The sequence below is a fragment of the Ursus maritimus genome, unplaced genomic scaffold (genome assembly GCF_017311325.1).
Source record: "Ursus maritimus isolate PB19 unplaced genomic scaffold, ASM1731132v1 scaffold_3, whole genome shotgun sequence".
Taxonomy (NCBI): Eukaryota; Metazoa; Chordata; class Mammalia; order Carnivora; family Ursidae; genus Ursus; species Ursus maritimus.
In genome coordinates, this window is record NW_024425563.1 from 90,762,527 (window position 1) to 90,790,378 (window position 27,852).

The 27,852-nt window shown below is 36.8% G+C and overlaps 1 protein-coding gene across 3 annotated transcripts in view; it reads left to right on the plus strand.

Moving 5' to 3' along the window:
• SUGCT (succinyl-CoA:glutarate-CoA transferase) overlaps positions 1 to 27,852 on the plus strand; it is a 678,964-nt gene that overhangs the window by 315,496 nt on the left and 335,616 nt on the right. For all 3 annotated transcript variants that reach the window (XM_040644425.1, XM_040644422.1, XM_040644424.1), the window contains one exon: positions 15,609 to 15,711. In XM_040644425.1, the coding sequence (XP_040500359.1) occupies positions 15,609 to 15,711 (103 nt within the window). The remainder of the gene's footprint in view (positions 1 to 15,608; positions 15,712 to 27,852) is intronic.

Sequence of the window (27,852 nt, forward strand, 5' to 3'; positions counted from 1 at the left end):
GAGTATAATATGCAGTGGCAATGTATTCTGACTATATAGATACAGAGATACAGAACATTAAACATGGGGGTGGAATTGGGGCCACATAGTCAAAAAATTTTTTTTAAATCTTATTTGTGGTAGGATTAAAATAGTTATTATGAGATTATTGTGTATGTGATGTAGGATAATGCAAATGAGTAATTATGGGTTCTTCTAATTCTATTTTCACTTATGTCCTTGAGAATCAGAATTATTCTAAAAATTCTGTACATTTAAAACCACCATGGAGGGGCATCTGTTGGTTAAGCGTCTGCCTTCGGCTCAGGTCATGATCCCAGCGTCCTGGGATTGAGCCCACATTGGGCTCCCTGCTCCGTGGGGAGCCTGCTTCTCCCTCTCCCTCTACCTGCTGCTCTGCCTGCTTGTATTCTCTCGTTCTGTGTCAAATAAAAAAATAAAATCTTTAAAAAATAAAAGAATCAAAAAATAAAGAATAAAAACCACCATAAATAAAAGTTAAAGGTAAATACAAAACTTGTCAAAACCTTTGGATTAATAAGAAAGAGGAAAACCCAATAGAAAATTGTTGAAAGAATATTATCAGGCATTTTGTAAATCGAGATAAACAAATAATAAAAAGCATTAGTAATTAGCAAGATGTCTTTTTTTTTTTTTTTTTGGCTTACCAAGTCGGGAAACATAAAAATAATACTGAATTTCTGAGTTTCCGTAAGAGAAACTGTTCATTCAATGCATGTGACAACATTTATTCTTTTCATTGAGACCTTCTTAAGTCATCCTATTAATGGTATAACCACTCATGGAAGGGGTTTATTTTCTGCTTTATTTTTCTCCATAGCACTTCCACAAGTAATACAGAATTTACTCATTTATCCTCTCTCCTAGGCAAACCTCAAGAAGATGAGAATTTTTGTGTTTTGTTTACTGCTATAACCCTAGACACTTCCTCGCACTTAGGAGGAACTCAGTAAATTCCTGTTCAGTGAATGAAATATAAAAATGTTCTGAAATTATGAACATTAAAAAATTTTTCATTTCTAGGAATGAATCTTGAGGAAATAAGATCATGTACAGTGATTTAGCTGTGAGGATGTTTATTGAAGCAATATTCACACACTTTAGGAAAATACAACACAAATATCCAAATGCCATGGTAGGTGACTCTTCCTTGACCATTGGACATATGATTGCCAGATTTTAGATGGTTACAAAACATTGTGAACCATTTATCCATCCATGGACACTTGGGTTGCTTCCACGGAATTTTAATGATTGTGAATAATGCTACTACAAACACACATGTACAAATACGTCTTTGAGACCACGCTTTCATTCCTTGTGGATATACACTCAAATGTGGAATTGCTAGATCACATGGCAATTCTATGTTTAATTTTTTGAGGGATATCCATACGGCTTTCTAGGTGGCTATATCATTTTACATTTCTACCAACAGCCCACAAGAGTTCCAGTCTGTCCACATCCTTGCTAACACTTCTGGTTCTGTTTTTGTTTTGTTTTGTTTGTTAGTGTTTGTTTTGGGTCGTAGCTGTACTAGTGAGTGTGAGGTGGCATCTTTTTGTAGTTTTGATTTGCATTTCACTAATGATTAATGATGAGCATCTTTTCATGCGCTTTGGAGAAATGTCAGTTCGAGTCCTTGGGCCCATTTTTGGATTGTGTGGTTTTGTTGTTGAGTTTTTGGAGTTCTCTGTATATTCTGAATGTTAATCCCATGTCAGATATGTGATTTGCAAATATTTTTCCCATTCTGTGCATTGCCTTTTTACTTTATGAATAATGTCTTTTGATGTACAAATTTGTAAAATTTTCATGAAGTCCAATTTGTCTTTTGTTTGTTGTTGTTGTTACCTGTGCCTTTGGTTTCCTATCAAAGAAATCATTGCCAAATCCAATGTTGTGAAGCTTTTGTCCTATTTTCTTCTAAGAGTTTTATTGTTTTAGATCTTACATTTAGGTCCATGATCCATTTTGTATTAATTTTTTTATGTGGTGTTAGATAAGGTCAACTTCATTCTTTTGCATCTGGATATATAGTTTTCAGTTTTCCCTACACCATTTGTCAAAAAACTGCCCTTTCCCCCCTTGAATGATCTTGGTACCCTATCAGAAATCACCGACTGTAAATGTAAGAGTTTATTTCTGGGCTCTCTATTCTGTTCCATTAATCTCTATGTCTGTCTTTATGCAAAAACCACACTTTTGATTACTGTAGCTTTGTAGTAAATTTTGAAATCAGGACGTGTGAGTCCTCTAGTTTTGTTTTTTTTCAGGATTGTTTGGCTATTTGGGGTCCCCTGATATTCCATATGAATTTTAGAATGGGTTTTTCTATATCTACAATTTTCTATTTCAATAGGAAGTGCACTGAATCTATAGATCGCTTTGAATAATATTGATATTTTAACTATATTAAATGTTCTAATCCATGAACATGGGACATGTTTCCATTTATTTGGGTCTTTAATTTCTTTCAGAAATGTTTTGTAATTTCTAGTTAGTCTTAAAAAGGAAGGAAATTCTGCAATATTCTTCGACATGGATTAACCTTGAAGACATTATGCTAAGTGAAATAAGGTAGTCACAAAAAGACAAAGACTGTGTGATTCCACTTATATGAGGTTACTCAGAGTAGTCAAAATCATACAGACAGAAAGTAGAATGGTGGGCCAGGGCCTGGAGAGGAGGAGAGATGGGGACTTCGTGTTTAATAGGTATAGAGTTTCAGTTTTATAAGATCAAAAGAGTTATGTGCATGAATGATGATGATGGCTGCATAACACTGTGAATGTATTTAATGCCACTGAACTGTACAATTAAAAATGGTCAAGATGGGGGGCGTGCCTGGGTGGCTCAGTCGGTTAAATGGCTGCCTTCAGATCAGGTCATGATTTCAGGGTGCTAGGATCGAGTCCCACATTGGGCTCCCTGCTCAGCAGTGAGTCTGCTTCTCCTTCTCCCTCGTGATCTCTCTCGCTCTCACTCTCTCTCAAATAAATACATAAAAATCTTTAAAAAAAAGGTTGAAATGTTAAATTTTATGTGTATTTTAATACACTAAAAAAGAAAAAAACAAACCCATTATGATCCCTTTTAAATTTCTCAAAATGTATATTCATACAAAAATGCTAAAGGTTATGTATAAACTAAAATTATTTCTGTGTGGTAAGGTTATCGATTTTTATTTCTTCTTTTGTGTCTATTGATATTTAAATATTTTCTTCTACAATAATTGCATATTGCTCAACTAGTGGTTCTTCATGAAGAGATCTCTATTCAAGAGGCTTACTTTTTAGTATGAGAAGCCCTGGTGTAAGGTATCACTGTACCTTGGCAATGTGGGCAACTTCCCTGTATCATGTTTGCAGTGATGCTGCTTGGGCTGTGTGGACAGTCACAGCAAAGGCTATCAAGTTGTTGTAACATATGACCCGCACTTCATTTAAAATCTGTACAAAACAGAGTATGTTTCTGAACTGTGAATGATCATTCGTATGGACCAGTGTGAATGTGGTAATAATTAATGTGAACCTTAAGAAATAGTGGCTACTCAGCCTACTACGTGTCTCGATGTGTTTAAGAGCAAGTCATAGGAAAAGTTCCAAGTGACCCTGTACTGGAAGGCAGTGACTTGATTCCCCAGATGGACTCTTACTCCATCTTTTGTGTGGCCTGTGGCTTAACATTCAGACAAAGGAAAGAGCTAGTGAATGCTAGAGGGGAAAAAGGATAATTTAACCATAATTTATCAGTAATAGTAGAGATAAATTCCTAAGAGGAAATAAGGTCTGAGAAGATTACAGGAAATATTAAATCTGTGGTTCTGTTTACCGTAGAAACGCCACCCAACTAATTCCAGCTGTTTCTCTGTGGGTTATAGAAGTGTCACAGGCCTGTTTATAGTTACTGCATTGTAGACTTCAGCCTGGATCTTACGGAATCCTATTGGTTTGGTTTGGGTTTGCTCAGATTTGTCCAAAGAGACATTATCTGTAGGCTATCCATTTATGAAATGTAGCCCTGAACCAAATTTTTGTTTTCAAAACTTCTAGTTTCTTCCCCCTCCTTGTCAACCGTTTGCCTTTCCAGTGGTGTCAGTGTAGTTTTATTTATTTAATGTAATTTATGTAGCACTGACTTGTACCACACTGTTATATACGCCTTTACATTTAATTCCTCATGGCAAACTTACAAGCTAGATACTACTTCTTAAGTCAACATGAAAAGCAAAAACCTTACAGGACAAGAATCATGATATGTCTGCATTAAAATTAATAGCTGCTGTATGAAAAGGTAAATAAGGCTAAAAGATGAGCTAGAAGAAATTTAAAGTGCATAAATAAGTAAAAAAAAAAAAAAAGTCCAACTGAGAAATGTGCAAAAAATACAAAGAGGAAAGAAAAGAAAAAACAAACAAACAAACAAAACCCATCTAATAGCCTTTAAACTTGTGAAAAGATGATTAATTTCTCCAGTTGTGAGAAATGCAACTTAATTTAAAGTAACCATGTGATACCATTTTACCTCTACAAGATTGACAAAACTTTAGTCTGACAACAAAAATTGGTAAGAATGTGGAGCACAGAAGAAGCAAAAATTGGCACCAAGCTCTTTGGAGAACAGTCTGGCACAATCTAATAAAGCTGATGATGTGTCTACTTTATGACTTAGCAATTCTGCTTCTCCATATATACCTTAGGGAATCAATCCTACTGGAATAGACAGAGAAAAGTATAAGGTTCCAGTGAAGCATTGTGAATAAGAGTAAGAGACTGGAAACAATGATGGACCATAAATAGGAGAAAAGATGAACTGTGGAATATTCACACAGGAATGTGCCCAGTGGATAAAACACTTGAGCCAAATCCTTATGTATGAATACAGATAGATCTTAAAATTAAAATGTTCAATAAGAAAGCAAGTTCCGGTATAAAGTTTAAAAACCCACATGATACCTTATATCACTTATGGATTAATCCAAACAGATGTAGGATGGTGTTTCTTCTGAAGAGAAGAAAAAGGACAGTAAGGTAAAGGATAGGTACAAAAGGGGCTTCACATGTGCCAGTAACATTTTGTTCCTTAAAGATGTGAAGCAAATATGCTAAAATGTTAAGATTCTAATGATGTGGGTGGGCCACATAAATATTTGTATTATTCTCTTTTCTATAGTTTTCTCTTTCATAGTTTTCATGCACTTTTTCGCATTTTTGAAACATTTTACAAGAGTAAAATAAAAAATAAACTTAAAAATTTAAGAACTAACTCTAGTGGAAATTTTCCTGAATTTTCTTTTAAAAATCTGAGGGAAGCATTGCTATGATATTGAAATAAACTCTTCTGAAATCTTTTATGTTATGTGGACAGCATATCTTTACAAAGTTATATTCAGTTCTTACTGTCTTCCAGTGTAGTATATTTTGCAATTCTCCATTGTTTTTGTTAAGGCTCTGCAAGATATTTACTTAGCTTTCTGTTTTTTTGCAAAATTACTTGGAGTTTAAAGGCACAGTCTTTCATAAATCAAGAAGGTGGAGTGTGAAGAGAAGTTTCTCTCCACTCTTCTGGAAAGCCACCCTTAGGGGAAATCCACAAGTGTATTTATATTTTTTTATATAAGGGATGTAACTAATGTGTACAAATTTTAAAAGATTATGGGTTCTGGGTGTATAAATACCGAAACTTACATTCAGAAAACCATGGTTGACAAATTGTAGAAACAGTATAGCAACAAGACCAGGTATACTTTTCTACTTATGCAAAAATATGAATTTTTTTTGCAAATTGATTCATATTTCCAATTATATGAATAAATCATTGTGTGTGTTGAAGATTGCTTTTACAACATAAAGTTGTATTCCAATGTTAGTTAAGTTACATTTGGATTTTCATATAAAACCTCTCTGAAAATACAACTAACTAGAACCCCAAAATAACTTACATTTTTGAGTCCTGAATTTTTATGTGGAAAAATGATTGAGGGGATTCAAAGATTTAAAGTCTTGTCACAAAGTCTCTGTATATAGTTTATCCTTGAAATACTTTTCTGTTCTGACCCAAAAGTGGGGAAAAATTCATGAAACCAATAGGGATATGATTTTACTTTTGCCACAAATCTTGCCATATTCTTAGCTCAAGAAACTCTGAAAATCATGAAGAAAGTATCTTTGAGCATCTCACAAAGTCTAGTGGGAAGTAAGGATAAAGGGCAAAGGCTCCAAGTTACTATCACTGACTTTTAAATCACCAGATTTGGTCCAGGGGCACCTAAGGACCTCTTAGGGAAATGAGACCTCACATAGCTATGGACACAGCATGACTCCCAGTAGGCATTCTCTTTTATCACCAACAGGAATTGAGACTTTGGACTTCCTCTGAACCACTAGGATGAGACAAACGAGACAAAATTTAACCTCTGTGGCTTCTCTACAAGCTATATTGATGTTGGTACCTCTTTAAATTGTTTCAACTCTCATGGTTGCTAGCCTGGTGAAATGTGTTTGCTTTATTACTCCCTGCTTAGCTTGAAATCTTTGCATTGTCACTAGCTACTATGGGATTTCCAGGTGTAATAAAGACCAGTGGAGATTCCTGACGCTGATGTCATCACCGATCCCCTAGAGGCTTCAGTACAAACACTGATATTTTCTAGAAAAAGAAATAACAACAAAGTGCATGTATATACATTTTAGAAGTCACTGACTTTGACTTTTTGTTTTTAAAATTAAAAAATAATTTTTGATTGAGATATATAGTTGACCATTGAACAACGTGGGGGTCGGGGTGCCAGACCCCCACACAGTTGAAAATCTGTATATAACTTTTGACTACTCCCAAATTTAACTAGTAATAGCCTACTGTTTACTAGAAGCCTTATTGATAACGTAAACAGTTGATAAACTCATTTTGCATGTTATATGTATTATATACTCTATTCTTACAATAAAGTAAACTAGAGAAAAGAAAATGTTATTAAGAAAATCATAAGGGGGGCGCCTGGGTGGCACGGCGGTTAAGCGTCTGCCTTCGGCTCAGGGCGTGATCCCAGCGTTATGGGATCGAGCCCCACATCAGGCTCCTCTGCTATGAGCCTGCTTCTTCCTCTGCCACTCCCCCTGCTTGTGTTCCCTCTCTCGCTGGCTGTCTCTATCTCTGTCGAATAAATAAATAAAATCTTAAAAAAAAAAAAAAAGAAAATCATAAGGAAGAGAAAATATATTAACAGTATATTATTTATCGAAAAAAAATCTGTGTGTAAGTGGACCCACACAGTTCAAACCAATGTTGCTTAAGGGTCAGCCGTAATTGATGTATAACATTATATTAGTTTTAGGTGCACAACATAATGATTTTATAACCATAGAATATCTTGAGAGATGATCAGCAATAAATATGATCTGCTATATAAATTGTTAAAATTCCTTCCTTGGATTTGCAATTTTAGACACATTTTATTATTGTTATTTATTTTTAGTGTACGTGACATTACTACTAAGTGAAATAGCAGTTATTGAATGCTAGATGCTGTGTAAAGCAATCTACAACTATAATTTTCTTATAGCGGATGACAAAATTGGAGCTCAGAGAAGTTAAAGAACTCACCCACCATCACAAAGCTAGGTGAGGTTAGAAAATTAAAAAAAAAAATTTTGAAAAGATCAGATTGGAATATGGTGGTCAATATTATGAGACATTGTAGGACCATAGAATTGATCAATGGTCAGTGGAAAAGATATTGGGATTATTGGAGCCTAGGTGACTCACCCAGTACAGGGTTAACTTCCCTCTGTCCCCCAACTTTGATTTGCCAGTGGCCTAAGGGTGGCACTGTGTGCTGGACTTGATTGGGTTGATGCTAACTTCTAGCAGGTCTACCTTACTGAACGAGTATAGAGAATGAGACCAGTTCAAGATCCCACCAGCTGGCAGATTTGAGCTGATAGATTTCTCTTACATATACCTCCCTACTTGGCTTTTCTATACCCTAATTCTTTAGTCATCAGAATCACAAAACACACCTCACAGTATTATGTTGACTAGAAATAATATATACAAAGTTATTTCTTATGGTGTCTAGTACCCAAAAGGTTCTCAGTTAATAGTAACGCCAGGATGCTAGGCTTCAACTATTCCTTTTTAAGCCCTCTGGGACTGGTCTTTGGCAGCACATGACTCAGAGAGCTCTGTCTGCTGTGCTGTCCTGGACTTTGCTACCTAGAGTCAAGCAGTAGGAAGTGATGGTTAGCACATGGGCTTGGAACCCAGGATAGACTTCCAGCGTGACTACTTAATGTTGATATGACTTAAAAAGGTTACTTAAACTCTCTAAATCTTGGTTTGCTCATGTTTAAAAGGAGCATAATAATGATACCTCTCTCACAGAATTGTTTTGAGAATTAAGATTTTGATTTGAAAAATTTATCTGATATTTTTATTAAGGTCATATAGGTGGGAGGTGCTGGGGCTGTGACTCAAACCCAGATCTATCCACATCTCCTGCCTTTTCTATTGGAGCACACCTCCTATGTTTGAGTACTTTCAGTAATTGGGCTGCTAGTGTGCTCCTTATTACTAGAAATATTTTCAATGCACATAACAGGATGATTTTGTAGGACACAAAAAACAATAAATAATTTTTTAAAGATTTATTTATTGACTTGAGAGGGAGAGAGAGAGTGCACGAGTGGGGGAAGGGGCAGAGGGAGAGAATATCCAAGCAGACTCCCCCTGAGCATGGAGGCTGATGTGGGGCTCGATCTCCTGAGCCAGGAGATGAGCACCTGAGCTGAAACTAAGAGTCAGATGCATTATTGACTGAGCCACCCACGTGCCCCAAACAATAGATTATCTTTAAGGTCTTTAGAATTCCTAAGATCTTATGATTTTCTGGATAACATAGTCCCTAAATGGAAATATTATGTTTATAAGTTAGTTGTTGGGAACTTGAAATTTATTTTTGATAAGACATATCTCTATGAAGAATTTAGAGACCAGTGTGGAAGAAGAAAGAAAAGAGGAGATACTGTGATATTACATTTAAACTGAAGACCCTAAAATTGTCTTCCTTCTCCCAACCACATGTCTAAATAAACATAGTCTCAGGAATATTTGGAGAGAAAGGAATCCATCCCACTTATTCAAGCTAATGTGACCGAGACCCTCTAATTCTGACCAATTAGTCATATATTCATTCAGCAAATATTGAGTGCCAACCCTGTTCTAAGTTATGGGGGTATAGCAGTGAAGAAACAGTCTGTTTCTCTAGCGTGAGAGAAGATAGTAATCCTTGGGAAAGAGAGAATTGGACAGATTTGAGACATAACTAAAATTCATTTTACTGAAAGGAGGAAAATTGGAAGCAATAAGTTTTATTGTTTAAATTTAATTTAATTTTATTTACATTCAATTAATATGTTATGTATTATTAGTTTCAGAGGTAGAGTTCAGTGATTCATCTGTTATATATAACACCCAGTGCTTATTACATTATGTGCCCTCCTTAATGCCCATCACCCAGTTACCCCATCCTCCCATTCCCTTCCCCTCCAGCAACCCTGTTTGTTTCCTATGAATAAGAGTCTCTTTTGGTTTGTCTCCCTCTCTGATTTTGTCTTATTTTCCCCTTCCTTTCTCTATGCTCCTCTGTTTTGTTTCTTAAATTCCACACACCAGTGAGATCATATGATAATTGTCTTTCTCTGATTGACTTATTTCACTTAGCCTACTACCCCTCTAATTCCATCCACGTCGTTGCAAATGGCAAGATTTCATTTTTTGATGGCTGAGTAATATTCCATTGTATATATATACACCACATCTTCTTCTTTTTTTTTTTAAGATTTTTATTTATTTATTTGACAGAGAGAGTGACAGCCAGTGAGAGAGGGAACAGAGGCAGGGGGAGTGGGAGAGGAAGAAGCAGGCTCCTGGCAGAGGAGCCTGATGTGGGGCTTGATCCCAGGACTCTGGGATCACGCCCTGAGCTGAAGGCAGATGCTTAACGACTGAGCCACCCAGGCGGCCCTACCACATCTTCTTTATCCATATATCTGTCATTGGACATCTGGGCTCTTTCCATAGTTTGGCTATTGTGGACGTTGCTGCTATAAACATTGGGGTGCAGGTGCCCCTTTGGATCACTGCATTTGTATCTTTGGGGTAAATACCTAGTAGTGCAATTGTTGGGTTGTAGGGTAGCTGTATTTTTAACTTTTTGAGGAACCTCCATCCTGTTTTCCAGAGTGGCTGTACCAGCTTGCATTCCCACCAACAGTTCCCCTTCCTCTTCATCCTTGCCAACATTTGCCATTTCCTGACTTGTTATTTTAGCTATTCTGACCGGTGTGAGGTGATATCTCATTGCAGTTTTTATTTGTATTTCCCTGATGCTGAGTGATGTTGAACATTTTTTCATGTGTCTGTTAGCCATCTGGATGTCTTCTTTGGAAAAATGTCTACTCATGTCTTCTTCCCATTTCTTGACTGGATTATTTGTTCTTTGGGTGTTGAGTTTGATAAGTTCTTTATAGATTTTGGATACTAGCCCTTTATCTGATAAAACATTTGCAAGTATCTTCTCCCATCCTGTAGGTTGTCTTTTGGTTTGTCGACTGTTTCCTTTGCTGTGTAAAAGCTTTTTATCTTGATGAAAGCTCCCAATAATTCATTTTTGCCTTTGTTTCCCTTGGGAGGCAATAAGTTTTTAATCAAATATCACCATAGTCCCAAGTGTGAAGAACCAAGGGCCTGAATTGGGACAGTAACTGTGGGACTAGATAAATAAAACTGAACTGTTGAAAAGTTGATTGTACAGGCCAATTATGTGTAAATTATAAGAGACGATGAAAAGAAAGAGTTCCCAGTTTAGCCAAGAGTGTGAATTCAGGCAAGGGAGAAATACAAGGTTTATGGGGGAAATGGAAGTCTTAGTCATCCAGGGGCAGGTTGTGTTTCCAGGGATGATAGTGCATCTGGGTAGAAATATCCCATGGTAATTAGGAAGAGGGACTTGGGGAAAGGTTAGGGCTGAAAATAGATTGGGGTATCATCTGCATGGAGATGACAGGATTACTTAGATGAGTGAGAGAACAAAGGATATTGGTACTGGAAGGAAAAGGTAAAATAATAAAAGAAACAGAAATGTCCACAGAGATATTAAAAATCCAATAAGTAAAATAGCATAGGATATAAAGATAAGATAGTCAACAGCATCAAATGCACAGAGAGCGGATAGGTTGAGGACTATGAAAGCAGTATTGGGCAGCAGTCCCTGAAGACTCTTGGTGATGGGGCAAGAAAAGTTGTTGGTGAACAAGTCAGATTTCAGAGGCTCAGGCAGTCGTGGCCGACTGGAAATGGATAAATAAGATAGGAACAAAAGGGGTAAGAATGTCAAGAAAACTTTTTTTTGAATAAAAACTTGTTTATTATTGTTGTTATTCTTATTTGAAAGATCTTATTTATTTATTAGATAGAGAACGAGCGGGGTAAAGGGCAGAGGGAGAAGCAGACTTCCCAGCTAGCAGGGAGCCCAATGTGGAGCTCGATCCCGGAACGCCGGGATCATGACCTGAGCCGAAGGCAGATGCTTAACTGACTCAGCCACCCAGGCGCCCCAAAAACTTGTTTATTATTGATAATAACATGGAAGATATTGATAGAGGGGGAGATTTAAGATGCATCAGAGGGAGAGAGTCTGTTGCCTCCTGTCAAGTTTCTTTGCCTCTGGTCTCATCTGTATCCTTCCGTTCCCTGTATTAATGCTGATTATGTCAGCCCCCTGCTGAAAGACCTCTCTGGGTGTGTCATGGCCAGTGGAAATCCAAAATCCTTAGCATAGCAGACAAGATGCCTTGCACTCTGGTTCTAACCTTCTTTTCCCAGTTCATCCTTCGCCACTCAGAGCACAGGAGATCTTAGATTCTTTCCAGGTTGGGTCTTTGGACACATTGCTCTCTCCTTTCCATCTTCCGCATGGAAAATACTACCTCATCCTTCAGCATCTGGCTCAGATGTCACCTGGCTTTTGAACTCTTTCCTGACTCCCCAGGCCCATTCAGGTCTCCTCCTTTGGTCCTTCAACTGTAGGCTGTACACTCATTTTTGTCTCGGCATCTTGCATTGCAAATCATCACTTTCCTTAGCTGTGTTCTCCATTAGACTGTATGATCTTTGAAAACAGGGACGTTTTTATTGTTGTAATCCCCACGACTGGGACAAAACAAACCTTGCTAAAAGCATCAGGAATGAATGAGTGAGTATTAATATGAGGAAATGTATCTTGAGGTATAGAGGATGGAAGTGAAGAAGCATTTTAGTGCTAAGTGAAATAAGCCAGACACAGAAATACAAATACTGCATTGATCTCACTGACGTGCAGAATCTAAAAAGTCAAACTCACAGAACCAGAGTGTTGAATGGTGGTTGCCCAGGACTATGGTATGGGGGGAAATGGGGGAGAAACTGGGCAAAGGGTACCAGCTTTCAGTTATAAGAATCAGTCATTGAAGGTAATGCTGTATTTTATACTTAAATGTTCTTAAATAGGTCTTAAATGTTACCCCCCCACACACACAAATGGTAACCATGACGTGAAGGATGTGTAAATTAATTTGATTGTGCTAATCTTATTATGATGTATATGTATATTAAATCACTGCACTACACCGCTCTCTAAAAAACCATGGTGTACAAAATAAATATATACAATTTTTATTGGTCAGTTATACCTCAAAAAAGTTTGGGGGGAAAAAGCTTTATGAATTTGAGCAAGTTAATTTCTCCAAACCTGAGTTTCCTGTTGGTCATACGAGAATAATACTTCCCTTACAGTGTGCTTGTGAGGAGAAAACCTGCAAGATATCCTAACCAGCATTTAGTCATCATTAGTGTTAGAATTATTTCTAGCTCCACCTTCATGGCCTGTATCTCTTAATTTCTCTCTTGTCTTGGATTTGCTGCAACTTCAATCCATTTCTTAAAGAAAAGTTTTTTGTTTGTTCTTTAAGTAAAATTTTGATGCTAAGAAATTTAAACTCAGGTCTATCTTCACGTACCAATGTTTCATCTACCGAAATGATTCAATCGACAGTAAGCGAATTCAGCAAAAATCTAAAATTTAATCTATGGGTTGATTTAGTAAGTTCGCAATGAAGTCTGAATTATTTTAGGAGTTTCCAGGTAATTCCCAGAGGAGGCTGTAGCTTTGAGGCTCCCTACACTGCATCTGAGGACACCCTTCCTGTCTTATCTTCAGTACTGTTTTGCCCTAAGTGATTTAGAACAACTCTTTGCATTTTTTTAGCAGCATTTTTGTGGTTAATAAAAACATGCGCTTACAGCTTTTTTGCATAGATAAAGGAAAGAATTCCACATCAGATTTAGATCAAGAGATAGATTTTCAGAAGAAAATGATGGATGTGTCCTCTGGGAGCAGCAGAGTGCCGCAATGTTCCTTCTCTGAACGCTGGAGTGGAAGGCATTTATGAACACACCCACGCCCACGCACAGACACAAACAGTGGTCACCACTGCCGCTCCAGACACGGCTTCCCTCCCCAGTCTCATTTCCAAAGTGCATCCGTTGTTTTCCATAACATGAAATAAATCCCTCTCTTCTGCCCAGTGGTGAAAAGCTTATATAAATACTAAAACTTCAACTATTCCCCTGAGTTTTCTGTTGGCAAGCCTGTAGCTATGGGTTTGTTTGGATCTTGACATGCATTTTCTGTGCAGATCTTTGAGGCCACTTGGGTGAGTCTGGTGGTGATAAATTCACTTGTCTTGAAAACTTGTCAGGTTAACCACGATAACGCTCTGCTTATGGAAACTTAAATGATTGACACCCGGATTGTAAAGGCTCCAGGTTCAAAGTATCTCTTTTATTCTTTCAACATATATCATTTTGGTGATGTATGTGTCTTAGGAAGTCTTGGCTAGGAGATGATTTTAACAGTCATTGAAAAGAAAAGAAGGATGCTAAGAATCGATTAATGTAAGACATTTCATCCTGCATGGTGGTGTTCCCATGAAAGAAGATTTTTCAGGATATCGAAGTGAAATATTTCATTGTGTACTAAGTAGGGATAGTTAACATTACTGGCTATGATTCAAATGGACAATGAAAAATCTTTATTCATCAAAATGGTGACATTAGAAAAGTATCCTCAAAGTATTGATATTGTTTTTACCCTTGTTGTAAACAGTGGAAGAAGTAGTGCATTCTCCAATATAATTTCCCATGGAATATGCAAACCTAAGATTAATTCTTAGCTATGTCTAAGATTCCTGAGTAGAAGTCCATGAATACTATTTCTACTATATTTCCACTTGCCCTCCCTTAGTAGTGAAGCCTTCTGCTTGCTGCCAATAATCTATTTTACCTAGATAATCTATTTACCTAGATAACCTACCAATAATCTCTTTTCACCTAGATTATTAGTTAACTGGAAATAGTTTGCTATTTTAGCAATTAGTAATTATAAATTCTTCATATATTACAAATTATGACTGTTGAATTGTCTTTGAGGATTCAAGATTTTATTTCTGTTTCACTGTCTTAACAAGAAGAAATATAAGATGGTGAATCTCATTAATGAATTGGGTCCTCTTTACACCTAATAGAGAAAATAAAGGCAATCAAATAAGCTTTTATGTCTGTGAAGTTTAATTGTAAATTATAGAAAAAACAAAACGGAGGTAAAGGACTTGGCTGGGTTTGAGTGCTGCTGGCTAAACTGATATATCAGTCTTCACATGCCTAGATTTGTTCTGATTATAAGTCATAGTGCAAATAAGTAGCTAAAGTTGTGCTTAGGCCAATGGTAGTGGCTGATAATTTTGGTGTATTTTAAATATAATGGAGGTGGAACACACAACTTTCTTTTTTTTTTTAATTTAAAGATTTTTATCTATTTGAGAGAGAGAGAGCACAGAGGGTGAGTGAGAGGGAGAAGCAGACTCCCTCCTGAAGAGAGAGCCCAAAGCGGGGCTCGATTCCAGGATCCTGAGGTCATGAGCTGAGCTGAAACCAAGAGTCGACTGCTTAACCAACGGAGCCACCCAGGCATCCCAAACATAGCTTTCTTTTAAAACAACTACATTTGTTTATTTTTTGTTTTGAAGAATAATTTAGTACATCAGTCTACCTTAAACTGATGTACTATGCCTGACACCTGAAAAACTTTGCACAATGACATTATGCTCAGAATTGCATTTAATTATATTGTTATATTTATTAAGTGCTAAATACCACAAGAATTAAAACTCAGTCAAAACCATTTCCCACATAGTCTGTCTTCTCCAAGGGACTCTCTGTCAAAAAACACACAGGGACAGGAATAGGAGGGATGATATCTCTAATGGTGGACCTTCAAACAATGGGAGCTGGGTGGCTATTCTTGCCACTTCTGGGCAAGTCAAGTTGTTTCAGTTAGTCAACATTCTCAAAACTAGGAGCAAAGAAAGCCTAAGAAACATATTTTTGTTGTTATTGGTTGCTTCAAAAGAGAGCCATATGAGAAAAAAAAAAACAACGTTGTGTTATGTTCTTTGTAAAAATGCATCTTTTTTGGGGTCTGTTCCTAGGTTTGAAAAAGAAATGACCAGCAAGTGGTTATACCTCTTTGAAGGCAGCGGGGTTGCGTACGGCCCAATCAACGACATGAAGAACGTATTTACAGAACCCCAGGTTTGGTTTTTGAAGTTTTTAGTACATGGCAGTTAAAAACACAAGAAATTGCCTCTCTTTCTTTATCCAGAGTGATTCACATAAATACACGTGAGCCATTGGTCTTGAGCTTAAGTCACATAACATGATTTTTGACGGTTACGTTAAACCGTGGGTCTGAAGTAAAAAGAATCAGTTGAGAACAGGCCGTGTATAATCATACTTTTATGTCCATCACATCTAACATATTTCTGCAGCAGTGTCTACATAAAGTTTGCAAGGTCAGGACATTTGTTTCTCCTGAAAAATGCAAAATGTAGACAATTGAGAGGTTGGGCTCAGGTCCTCAGAGATCATTCTCTGTAGAAGGAAGTCTGACAACTTTTATAGTTGTAGCCCTCATCTCACCAGATGGCTATCTTAAAGTGTACAAAGCAAGTCATAGTTAATTTTGCAAATGAGAGGCTTTTGTATGTTTTGATTAACAAAGTGCATTATTTGTGAAGAATCAGTTGTATTTGAATTGAGATTTGTACTGTACAATTCTTATAAGCTTCTTTTCGGGCGCCAGGAATAAGGATCACCTAAACGTAAGTTTTTTTCTATAACATTGTTCAAATTATTATTTGTAGATGTTATCAAAATAGTTTTTGATTTATTACTTTAATCAGTATCACTGCAAGCAATTTACTGTTTCTCAGATTCGAATATTAATCCCAATACGTAAAGGAATACCATTTTTTCTATGAAGCTTTCACTATGATTATTCACATATCTTGTCAGCTTCCAACACTTCAAATTTATAGGTCTAAGAAGATTCTTTCTACTGCAACCGCTTTTTCTTTCAAATGAATTATTGAAAATGGAATATGATTTTTCTAAGGGGGAAGAACTTTGTTGAAAACTGACCTACCTCTTTAACTTTGGTACCTATCTTTTACATGAGTATCTGCTTCAAGGAGACTTGACGTATTTAATTCAGTGTTTATAATATTTACTGGAGAAAAAAAGTGAATGGATTCAGGAATTCTGCTTTGTGATCTCTTCCTGCCAAGAATATGGCAAGGCTTTGTCCGCAATAAAACAATGGCTGATAAGTATTTGAGATGAGGGGGCCTCCTGGATCTGTACTGAGTTTATGTGTCAGGGTCCTCGCTGCGTCAGTGGATTAATGCCTGGTGATTAATGGCTCCTTGGCGACGAGGTAGCAGTGCGCACACTTTGAAATGTACTAGACCCGAAGGACCAGTTTTCTCACTTCATAACTTCGAATGAGGCCAAGCTTTGGCTTTAAGTCGTCGTGGGGGAATGGGTGGGTTTTACTATTATTTTCCTCCTTAAAAGTGGTACCGAGATGGGTAGGAGTTGGCGTTTGACTTGATTCAAGGGCACATCTCTGTAGAGATCATTTCTGAGAGTTTTATCATCAGCATTCCTGTCGCTCCACCTGTTTCTTCAGGCATAAAGACACCAAAGTAAAGAACGTTATTTTAGGGGCGCCTGGGTGGCTCAGTCGGTGAAGCATCTGCCTTCAGCTCATGTCATGATCCCAGGGTCCTGGGATGGAGCCGGGCATCAGACTCCCTCTCACTCTGCCCTTCCCTCTGTTTGTGTTGTCTTGCGCTTTAAAAAAAGGAAAAAATATATATATATGTTCTAACATTACCCATTTTCTAGGTATTGATGAACAAGGAACCGAGGTTCCACCCTTCAAATTGTTCACCTAATGGGCTGCTTCAGATTGAATATAGGATAATTAGGTTTTTCATTCCCAGTTTAATTGCTTTAATCATTCTATCTCAACTCTTTTGGACCCACATGAAGTTTCTAATATTGGTCTATGGCATTTTTTTTTTAGTACTTTAGTCATTTTTCAAATGGAGAAGATTGATGGTACCTAAACCAAGATATCAACTTTTGCTACTACCCCAGGAGTCTCTGAAAATTGCCTTCTTATCCACCAAAACGTAGATCCTGTTACCATTCTAACACCAAAAATTCTTAATCATCCAGTGATAATTACTGACAATTGTACTCTGTCTGCAAGAGTAGAGTTCGTCTCTTTTATATATAATTTCATTCTTTGCAGTTTAAATACCAAATGTACACAAAATTTATCTGGAGTTTTAGAAAGACTAGAGAGCAATGTATTACTGTTACATTTTAAAAATTAGCGCAGACGACTCAGGCAATTATATGTAGGACTGTTTGGCATGAGAGCTAAGGACACTTGGCTCTTTTAAAAAGAATTCCATATCATTTTGAGTTTTGAAAGGAATGTAAAATGTGAAAAAATCAGGGAGTTGTGTTTTAGGACTACTTTAAAAAGTTCCTCTGACAAACCTTTATTTTACTAACATACCAAGGGCTAGGGATTTAGCATGAATTTAGTAATTCTCTTCCCTTCTGAACAAATAAATTTAAAATCGACTTAGCAGATATGCAGTAAATGTTGTTGATGTATGAATCAGTGAATGAATGAGTTGGTTAACTCTGCCAAGCAGAGGTTTTCCAAGTGATCAAGGGGCTATTGTGCACCCCTGGGTGGGGCTGACAACCTCTCTCTATAGCCTTTGTTTGGAAAGCGCTGCATAATGGTTAAGACCACGGAGTCAGAATTGTTGGGCAGTTCTAGAAACTTACTGAGCTTTAGTTTTCTCAACTGTGAAGTGGTGTAATAGGTTCTTTTCTCTATATTGTCGTGTTACATGAGATAATGTTTATCAAGGCAGTAGGGATTGCCAGAGGTAAAGGCTCAAGACACCGGATTAGCTCTGATTACGATGGTACCCTTTAAAGTAATATTTTTGTTAAAAAACACCTTCTTCAGTGGAGACCTTTGTTAAAGGTTATATTTTTGTTAAAAAACCACCTTTGTTTGGTGGATACAAACAAATTCAGTGTGGCTGTGGGGATGGGGATCCCTAGCTTAAAAATCAAGCTGTAATATTCTTTTAAGGAAAGGCATCTGCAAACTCCGTGCCAAGAACTTCTGAACCCTTCATCATTTCTGATTGCTGACACTCCTCTTATTTTTTATTTTCCGTTAAAGTATCATTTCCGTTTAAGGTGTCCTCCCTTGTTTTTCCCCTGATGAGCTGTAGACTTTCTTGGCCCGGGGTGCGTGGAACTGGCCACTTGTGCTCAGATGTGGGACCGCGCCACTGGCGCCCGTGGCTGGCTCTCCACGCGCCCCGTGCCAGCACAGCTGCTAGCTCAACTGAAAACTGATTTGGGTGAAGTACAAGGCCTGGAACATGGAGCCGGAAGTGAGGCTTTGATGAAGTGAAGAGGGGTATGTCTAACCAAAAAGAAAAAAAAAAGTCAGAAGCATCAAAGCACAGGAGAGGATTTTCTGGGGGCCTGCTTATCAAGTGGACCATTCACATCTCATCTGTGGTTTGAGCTCAGTAGACAACAAAAATGGTCTTGATTGTAGAAACTATTTCAAACCTAAATAATTTCATCATGGCCTCATGTTCTGAGGAAACTTGATTTTTTTTTTTTTTTTGACTCAGCTGAAAGAGCAGATGATTTCTTTTCCCCTTGGGTAGATGCAAGGTTGTCTGCCCTTCAGCCTCTGATTATCTGCTGCAGACACTGCCCAATTGAAGGAATCCCCCAAGCATCCACTGTTAAGGCAGTCAAGAATACTGTGGGGGTTTTGGTCTGTATTTACAGATCGCTTAGAGAAATTTTGATCCAAAAGCCTTTTAGTGGTAGTTTTATTGTTTTTCTCCCTCGGTGATGAATTATCTGTGGAAAACTCTGTGTATGCTATAGAAGTGTAATATGGATTATCTGCATATAGATTTCAAGAGTCATTTTTTTAAGTGCTTTCTTAAAATATCTTTTTTTAATCAGGCCAAGATTGTGCAGTACATTAAAGGAATTCTTAAAAAGTTTAAAAAACTTGCTAGATGACCTCAGTATGGTCCTATTTAACATACCCTGGGGAACATGTGCATGAAATACATTGTGGTTTGAGGTTTTCCAACCCAAACAAACTTAAAAGAAAATGCAGCTTTTAATAGAAACTATACAGATTCCTGCAAAAATAGGTATGGATCCCACCACCGAGAGCATTTAACAGCATCATTATCTACCATGAGAATCAAAAGAGATTGTGTTATCCTGTTTTTTTTTTTTTTGTATTTTGCTTAAGACCGTGTATTTGGCAATTCTAAGTGTATTCTATGAACTGTGCAATTAAAAAATATATAGATATGGATGACCAAATCTGTGGTTGATTTTTTTTTTTTTTTCTCCTTGATGCCATGACCCATGGGTGGGGAAGAGAGGGCAATGGGTGTTGCCAGGCTGGTGTTATTTAACAGAGCCTTCACATTTCTACCACACAAGTTGAATCCATCAGGTGTAAGACATCACCCTGAAGCATCACTTCTGAGAACTATGGGGAGGGAAGTATCAGAACTGAAATATCACAGCTGGCCCTGATTTTAGCTGGTGCCAAACACCTGCAGGCTAAAAGGATACCAAAACAAAACCCCACCCCGTGGCAGCAAGCCATCCCTTAACAACCCTTACTTAACTTTGTATCACCATCAAAATTAATTTAATATTTTCTACAGAAACCTTCTTCTTCCTGTCCCAGAAGGCCATTACAAGTCCTTTAACAAATCTTTTCGTATGGGATAAATAGGTCATAGAAGCAAGCAGAGCGAAGTATTGAAATATTTGATAGCTTAAAATTATCTGTTGTTTTCATATCATTATTTGTGGAAGCCTGTGAAGTTGGAGGTTTTATTAATCTCTAGGCTAGCTCATATTCTCCAAGCGATTTGGTTTTTTAGCACATTCTGGCAAACTATCTGAGCATCTGGAAAAAAAAAAGCTTTCAATATTCATATAGTAAGTGTCAGAAGCACCCCAAAATACAAAGCTGTTTTTCAAGCCCTTTCTACACTCATGCATGCACGCGCTTCTGCACGCGCACATGTACACACTCACACACACACACACACACACACACACGCATTGTTGATGCATTTTAAAGATTGCCTTCTCCATGACACTAGCTGATATTTATTGAAATGCAGTTCTATAGTCCTGGAGGGCTTACGCACCTCAAGCACAATTATATCCTTGTCTCTAACACTGCTGGGGAATACACACATACAGTGCTCCCTGCAACTGGAAAACAGTCGATGAAGATCTAAGATAAAACAGTATGTCTGGAAATAATTCCTGGTAGACAAAGGAGATAAAAAAATAAATTTTGTGTGTATCTCTGAACATACATGACACACTTTAGATGGTGAACAAATTCACATATAGTATGTGTGTGTTTGTCTTATGATACCTGGGGATAACACTTTAAATTTTTGAAGAAATAGTGTGCTTTAGGCTTAAGTGATTAAATGAAATAAAAATGGAGCGTTTAAACCTTCAATTTTATATTAAAATATAAAGTATTAGGCAGCAGTGTCTAATTTTATTTTGTTGAGTTTCAAAGAATCCTAATGCAAGAAGCCTCATCTCTTACTATGTAAGAGGAAACCCACTGAAATGTCAAATAAAAATTAAGGATGTGTAGTATAACATTAGTGGCATTTTATGTTCATTTTTTAAATATAGCTAAGAAATTTGGAGGCACCAATTTCTTTGAACTATAACACAAATATACTTAGATATCCAACTGGAATGCCTTGGACGTTACTTGATTGATGTTGATGGAAATAAGATTGTAGAATTTATGTTAAAGAAAAAAGCCTTCTTTTGATCTTTTTATGAAAATGTGAGAGGCATGGTTCAGGGCAAAGGAAAATGTAGTTGCTTATTCACTCAGACATTCATTCACTCATTTAGCAAATAGTAATTGATGGCTGTCACGTACTTGCCCTCGCTCTCTCTCTCCCTCCTTTCCTTTCCCTCTCTCTGTATGTATGTATGCATACATATATGTAATGCATGTACTACACAAGACTATCTTATGTACAGTATATTATACATATAGTCTTGTATTAGGTATTTGGCAAGGGGAGGGTATGATGGAAAACAGTGAATCAGCAAAGATAAAGCTGTTCAGCATGCAAGGAGGTCCTATAGTCCACCTTAAGGTAACGTATGTCCAGTGTCACAGAAGAGTTACACATAAATGTTCTGGGTATTTTAGCAGTGAGAAGTAATAGGCATAAAGAATCCTATTTAATGAATTAACAAAAGTTTAAAATCTGGCAAAGAGTTGCAAAAATGTCTTAATCACTTAAGCACTATTACAATCCCACTGACTATATTCCTACACTGTACCTTTTATTCCCATGACTTATTCATTCTGTAACGAAGCCTGTATCTTCCAACTTACCAAAGAACTCTTTATCCTTTTAAATACCTGTTGTAATCAGTTTGTCATATTACTAATAAATCCCTTCTCAATGATTAAGAGGAATTTAATGGAGGATTTCCACTTTTACTGTTCAGTGATTTTGAAATGATTTGTGACCTGAGAATATTGGAAAGTTTCCTCTTTTTTTTCCTTTTTTTTTTGTACAGTTATTCTCTCTGTATGTGTTTTTCTTTCTCTTACAGCCAGTATTAAAGGCTATGATTTTACAGATTTATTCAAATGAAAACATTTAACATTTTCATTACCGTTTTATTGTAGTTATTACATTAAAAAGCATTTTAGTTGTATTATTGGTGGTACCGAACATGAGCAATGATTGAGAGGGACTGAGCACCACTGATGTTTGAAGAACTTTTCTAAAATGATGAAGGAGAAAGAGATACAAAATGGTGTATTCAAGGCCTACAGGGACCTTGAAATGGAGTTCTACATTCTTTAAGAACTCAGCAGTTAAAAATGGAGCCTGAATTAGCAATTTGTCTCTTTTACTTTGATTACCTGTGCTTTAGGTGTTGTACTAAGAAACCATTGCTTGCCTAAGGACATGGATATTTACAGCTATATTTTCTAAAAGTTTTATAATTTTTACATCTTACATTCAGGTCTATGATCCATTGTGTGTGTGTGTGTGTGTGTGTGTGTGTGTGTGTGTATGCTCATGCTATAAGGTGTGGAGTCTAACTTCACTGTTTTGCATAGGGATATATCCAGTTTTTTTAGTATCATTTGTTAAAATCACTAATATTTTCCCCGTTGAGTTTTCTTGGCACTGTTGTTCAAAATCAATTAGCCATTAATAAGGGTTAATTTTAGAACTTTGGTTATTTAAAAGTGTTTTTATTTCTTTCCACATTTGTATGTATTTCTCAACCTTTCTAATGTTGATTTCTGATTTCATTCATTGTGTTTGAAAAACATACTTTGAATGATTTCAGCTCCTTTGGATTTATTGAGGCTTATGTTATGTCCCAGCATAGGATCGATCCATTCTGCAGAATGTTCGCTGTATTTTTAAGAATGTATATCCTGTTGGAATATGCTATAGATGTCTGTTAGGTCTTGTTTGTTTTTACCATTGTTTAATTCTTGCATTTCCTTGTTCATCTTCTGCCTAGTCTCTATACAGATTGAAAGTTGGGTGTTGAAATCTCCAACCATTATTTGTGAATTGTCTGTCTCTTCTGTCAGTTTTTGCTTCATATATTTTGGACTCTGTTGTTACATGCATATATGCTTACCACTGTTATATCATCTTTAAGAATTATCCCTTTATCATCATAATAAGGAATGATTCTTTATCTCTAGTAAGATTCTTTGTTTTAACATCTATTTTCTGATATTAGTGTAGCCACTGCATTCTCTTTTATGATTGTTGTTTTCATTGTACATCTTTTTCATCCTTTTATTTTCATCCTATTTGCGTCTTTGAATATAAAGTATCTCATATGTAGACATAAGAGATAAGCTGGATCCTGTTTCTTTAATTCTATCTGAAAACGTATGCCTTTTGATTGAATTGTTTAAGCCATTTATACTCAGTTACTATTGATGTGGCTGGATTTACACCTGACATTTTGCCTTTTGTTTTCTATGTGCCTCATGTCTTTTTTATTCCTCTGTTCCTTTCATTGTCTTCTTCTGTATTAAGTAGATATTTTCTAGCATAATATTTTAATTCCTTTCATAACTTTCAATGACATTTTGAGCTTATTTTTTATTGGTATCTTTAGGGCCTATAACCTATACCTTAACTTATCAGAATTGACTTCAACTTCTTTTTATTTGAGTATAGTTGACACACGATGTTACATTAGTTTCAGGTGTACAACATAGTAATTCAGCAACTTTATGGGTTATGCTGTGCTACAAGTATTGTCACCATCTGTCACATATAGCACTAGTACAAAACCATTGACTCTATTCCCTGTGCTGCACCTTCAATTCCCATGACTTATTCATTCCATGACTGGAAGTCTTTATCTCCCACAACCTTTCTCCCATAATTGCACTATTGGGTACTTACCCAAAGAAAGTGAAAACACGAATTCAAAAAAATATATGCACCCCTCTGTTTATTTCAGCATTATTTATAATAACTAAGACATGGGAAGCAACTGAAGTTTCCATCAATAGATGAATGGATAAAGAAAGTCACACACACACAGACACACACACACACACACACACACACACACACAGAGGAATAGTACCCAGCCATAAAAAATATGAGATCTAACCATTTTTGACAACATGGATTGACTTAGAGGGTCCTAGAGAAAGACAAATACCATGTGATTCCACCTTTATGTGAAACCTAAAAAAACAAAACAAATGAATAAAAAAAACAAATGAAAAGCAAAATCAGACGTGTAAATACAGAACAATCTGATGGTTGCCAGAGGCAAGAGGGGTGAGAAGATGGTCAAAAAAGAATTGACTTCAGTTTTATACTGATTTAGTTACAGTGAAATCTGGAAACTTTACTCTTATCTATCTATCTATCATCTATCTATCTATCTATCTATCTATCTATCTATCTATCTATCTATCATCTGTCTATATTATAAACTCAGCAATACACTGTTATAATTATTGGTGTATATAATGTTATATTAAATCTTTTAAGACAGCTGATCAAAGAAATGAGAGCAAATATATATTTATAGAATTTTTATATTAATCTTTTTATTTTATCTTGTTTTCCTAATTTCTACCTATGGATTTGAGTTAACGATTTGAGTTGGATCAGATGTCCTTTCCTTAATCCAGTACACCTTTTTGCTGTTATCCACTCCCCATGTGCTATTATTGTTAAATACATTACATTTATATATTATAGGTCCAACACTACATTTATATACATATTGTATATTGCAATAGCTTTTTCAATCAGCTAAGAGAAGAAAAAATATGTAATTATATCATTTTTATAATTGCCTCTGTGATTATTTTACTGGTATTCTTTCTGTGTATCTGTGTGTGGATTCATCGTGCTGTATGGTATCATTTACTTTTAGTCTGAAGAACTTTCTTTGATGTTTATTAAAATATAAGTCCGCTACCAACAGATTCTCTCAGTTTTGGTATAACTGGGATTGTCTTTAGTTTGCTTTCATTTGTGAAAGATAGTTTTGCTGGATACAATATTCTTGTTTGGCAGTCTTTTACTTCTAACACTTTTAATATGTTGCCTTCTGATTTCCATGATGTCTGATGAGATGTTATATGTTAATCTTATTCAGCTCCCTGGTATGTTATCATTCATTTTGCTTTTGCTCCTTCCAGGGTTTTCTCTTCGTCTTTGAACATTTTGAGTATTATGTGTCTGGGTGTGTGTGAATCTCTTTGCATTTACCATACTTAGAGTTCACTGAACTTCTTGGATGTATAGACTAATGCTTTTCATGAAAACTTAAATGCAAGTTTTAAGCCATTTGTTCTTCAATATTGTTCATCTCTTTCTCAAAATCTCCTTCTGGTTCTGCTATTTATGTGTGGGTTAGTGCTCTTAATGGTGTTTCACACATCCCTAAGGCTCTGTTCTTTTCTTCATTTTTTTCCCCTCTCTTCTTCAGATTGCATAATCTCTATTCATCTATCTCTAAATTTGCTGATTCTTTCTTCTGACAATTCAAATACATGGTTGAGCCCCTCCAGTGAATTTTTCATCTCAGTTATTGTACTTCTTGACTGCAGAATTTCCATTTGGTTCCTTTTAATAATTGGAATATTTCTATCTCTCGATTGATATGATATCTTTGATGAGACATTGTCCTCATATCTTCCTTTAATTATTTAAGCATGGCTTTCTTTTGTTCTTTGAACATATAGCTGCTTTGAAGTTTTTTCCTGCTAAGTCCACCATCTGGGCCTCTTCAAAACGTGGTTTCTATTGCAAGCATTTTCTTTCTGTGTATTGGTCACACTTTACTGTTTCTTTGCATGTCTCATAACTCTTTGTTGATATCTGGACATACTAGATCCCTTTCGACCCCAGAGGCTGTTTTGTTTGTTTCTTAACAGGTCTAACAACAGTGACTTGGCTGCACCAATTCTGTGAAGCCCATTTTCCTTGCAACGCATAACCCCTGAGGTCCCAGCTCAGATGGTTTCCACTTGCTTTTATCTTTTACCCGCGGGTCTCTCCTGAGTTGGCACAGGCCACTGATTGGGCAAAGGTCGTTCTTAGCCAGTTAGATTCTTATCCTTTGTAGTTGGTTGTGTGTGTGACTTGGAAGCTGCTATCACAATAAAGGGAATTTACTTTTGTTTTTGGTTTTTTTTTTTTTTTTTTTTTTTTTTTTTTTTTTTTTTTTTTTTTTTTCCTTTTTTCCTCCTTTCAGCGAGGGACTAATAGTTCGGGAATATCCTCTGTGATTTGCTTCTGAGAGAGCACAACCTTGGACACTCACACAGTTGCCCAGACTTCCAAATATAAGTGTGATATGATATTTAAGTGTAGCCTCCTAGGCATCACCCCTGGGTCAGAGTAGCTTTACCTAAGTCAGTGTTTGGTCAGAGATTGAGCCCGTGCTAGTGAGGCTTTTGATGGATGGGTCAGGATGCAGCCTGGTTAGTGCTTTCAGATCTGTCTTTACGTCTTGCTCTGATTGCTCCTAGTGGGCATAGCCCGGCATGCACGCACCCCTTCCTTAACATGAAGAGTTGCTTGTGATCCCAGGGGCCTTTTCCCAAAGGTCTCTTTCCCTGGTTCTCTCTTTTAAATTTTTGGTGATTATCCACTGTTTTGCTTGTGTTCTGGAGCTGCCAGCTTTCTTTTCATTGCTCTCCACAAAGATCCCTCTTGTTTTCAACAACCCCCTTAGGTCGTTAGGCATGGAGTTTCCATCCTTTCTTAAAAAAAGGGCCAGCCCCCTCAGGGAGAGCAGTGGAGCTCTTTATTTTTATGATCTACTGTGTCCTTCTGGCTGTGCCTGCCTGGGATATAGCTTCTGCAGTGCAGGCCAGGGGAAGTCATAATTACAGTCGCCTGTCCCTAATGGGATACAACTATAGTCCCGGAGTGAGAGCTGGGCAGAGAGGAAGCTCCCATTATCTTGGCCTCACCTGCTTGGAGTAGAATGCTGGGTTAAAGTTTTCATCACATGGAATTCTGGAGCTTGGTGGTGGTGGTGGAGAAGGGGATGTCAGTGGAGTGAGCCATGGCTCAAATGCCAGACTCTCACTTCTTTCTAAGATTGAGTAGATTTTCTTGAGAGAATATTTCTTCATCTGCTGTCTGCCCTTAAAATAATTTCTGGGGATTTGAAATTATTTTTAACAATAATTTCCACAACCCAACTTGCTGTGTTGTTGAGAAAAGGGTCTGCTGAGCAGTTTACTCCATCATTTCTGAAGTCCTACCCCCTTGCATTCCACTCTGCCTTTCCAGGATATCCTGAAGTTCTTTACCCTATTAGAATATCCATGTGCTAAATTTCTTTTACTTTGTACTTTGTGCTCACCCTCTTTCCACTTATAGTTGCACATTTAAGAAGGTCTGACTGTGCTCTGCTGGGCTTCTTGGTCTCCTTGTCCTTACCTTGCTAGGTTTTGTCTCGCATTCATTGCTCCTTTTGAAAGACAAGCGTAAGAGTTTTATGGTAGTGTTTTCAGAGTTTTCTCCAAAAGAACACCTGGCTTAGAATCATCCAGGGGCCTTGTTAAAATTCATATTTCTGGAGCTAACCAAGCCCAGTGGTTTTTAATGTCTTTGGATGAGGTTCAGGAATTGGCTTATGTAGATTTCCCAGAATTATTCTGGTACAAACTGTATTTTGAGAATCATTATAGGG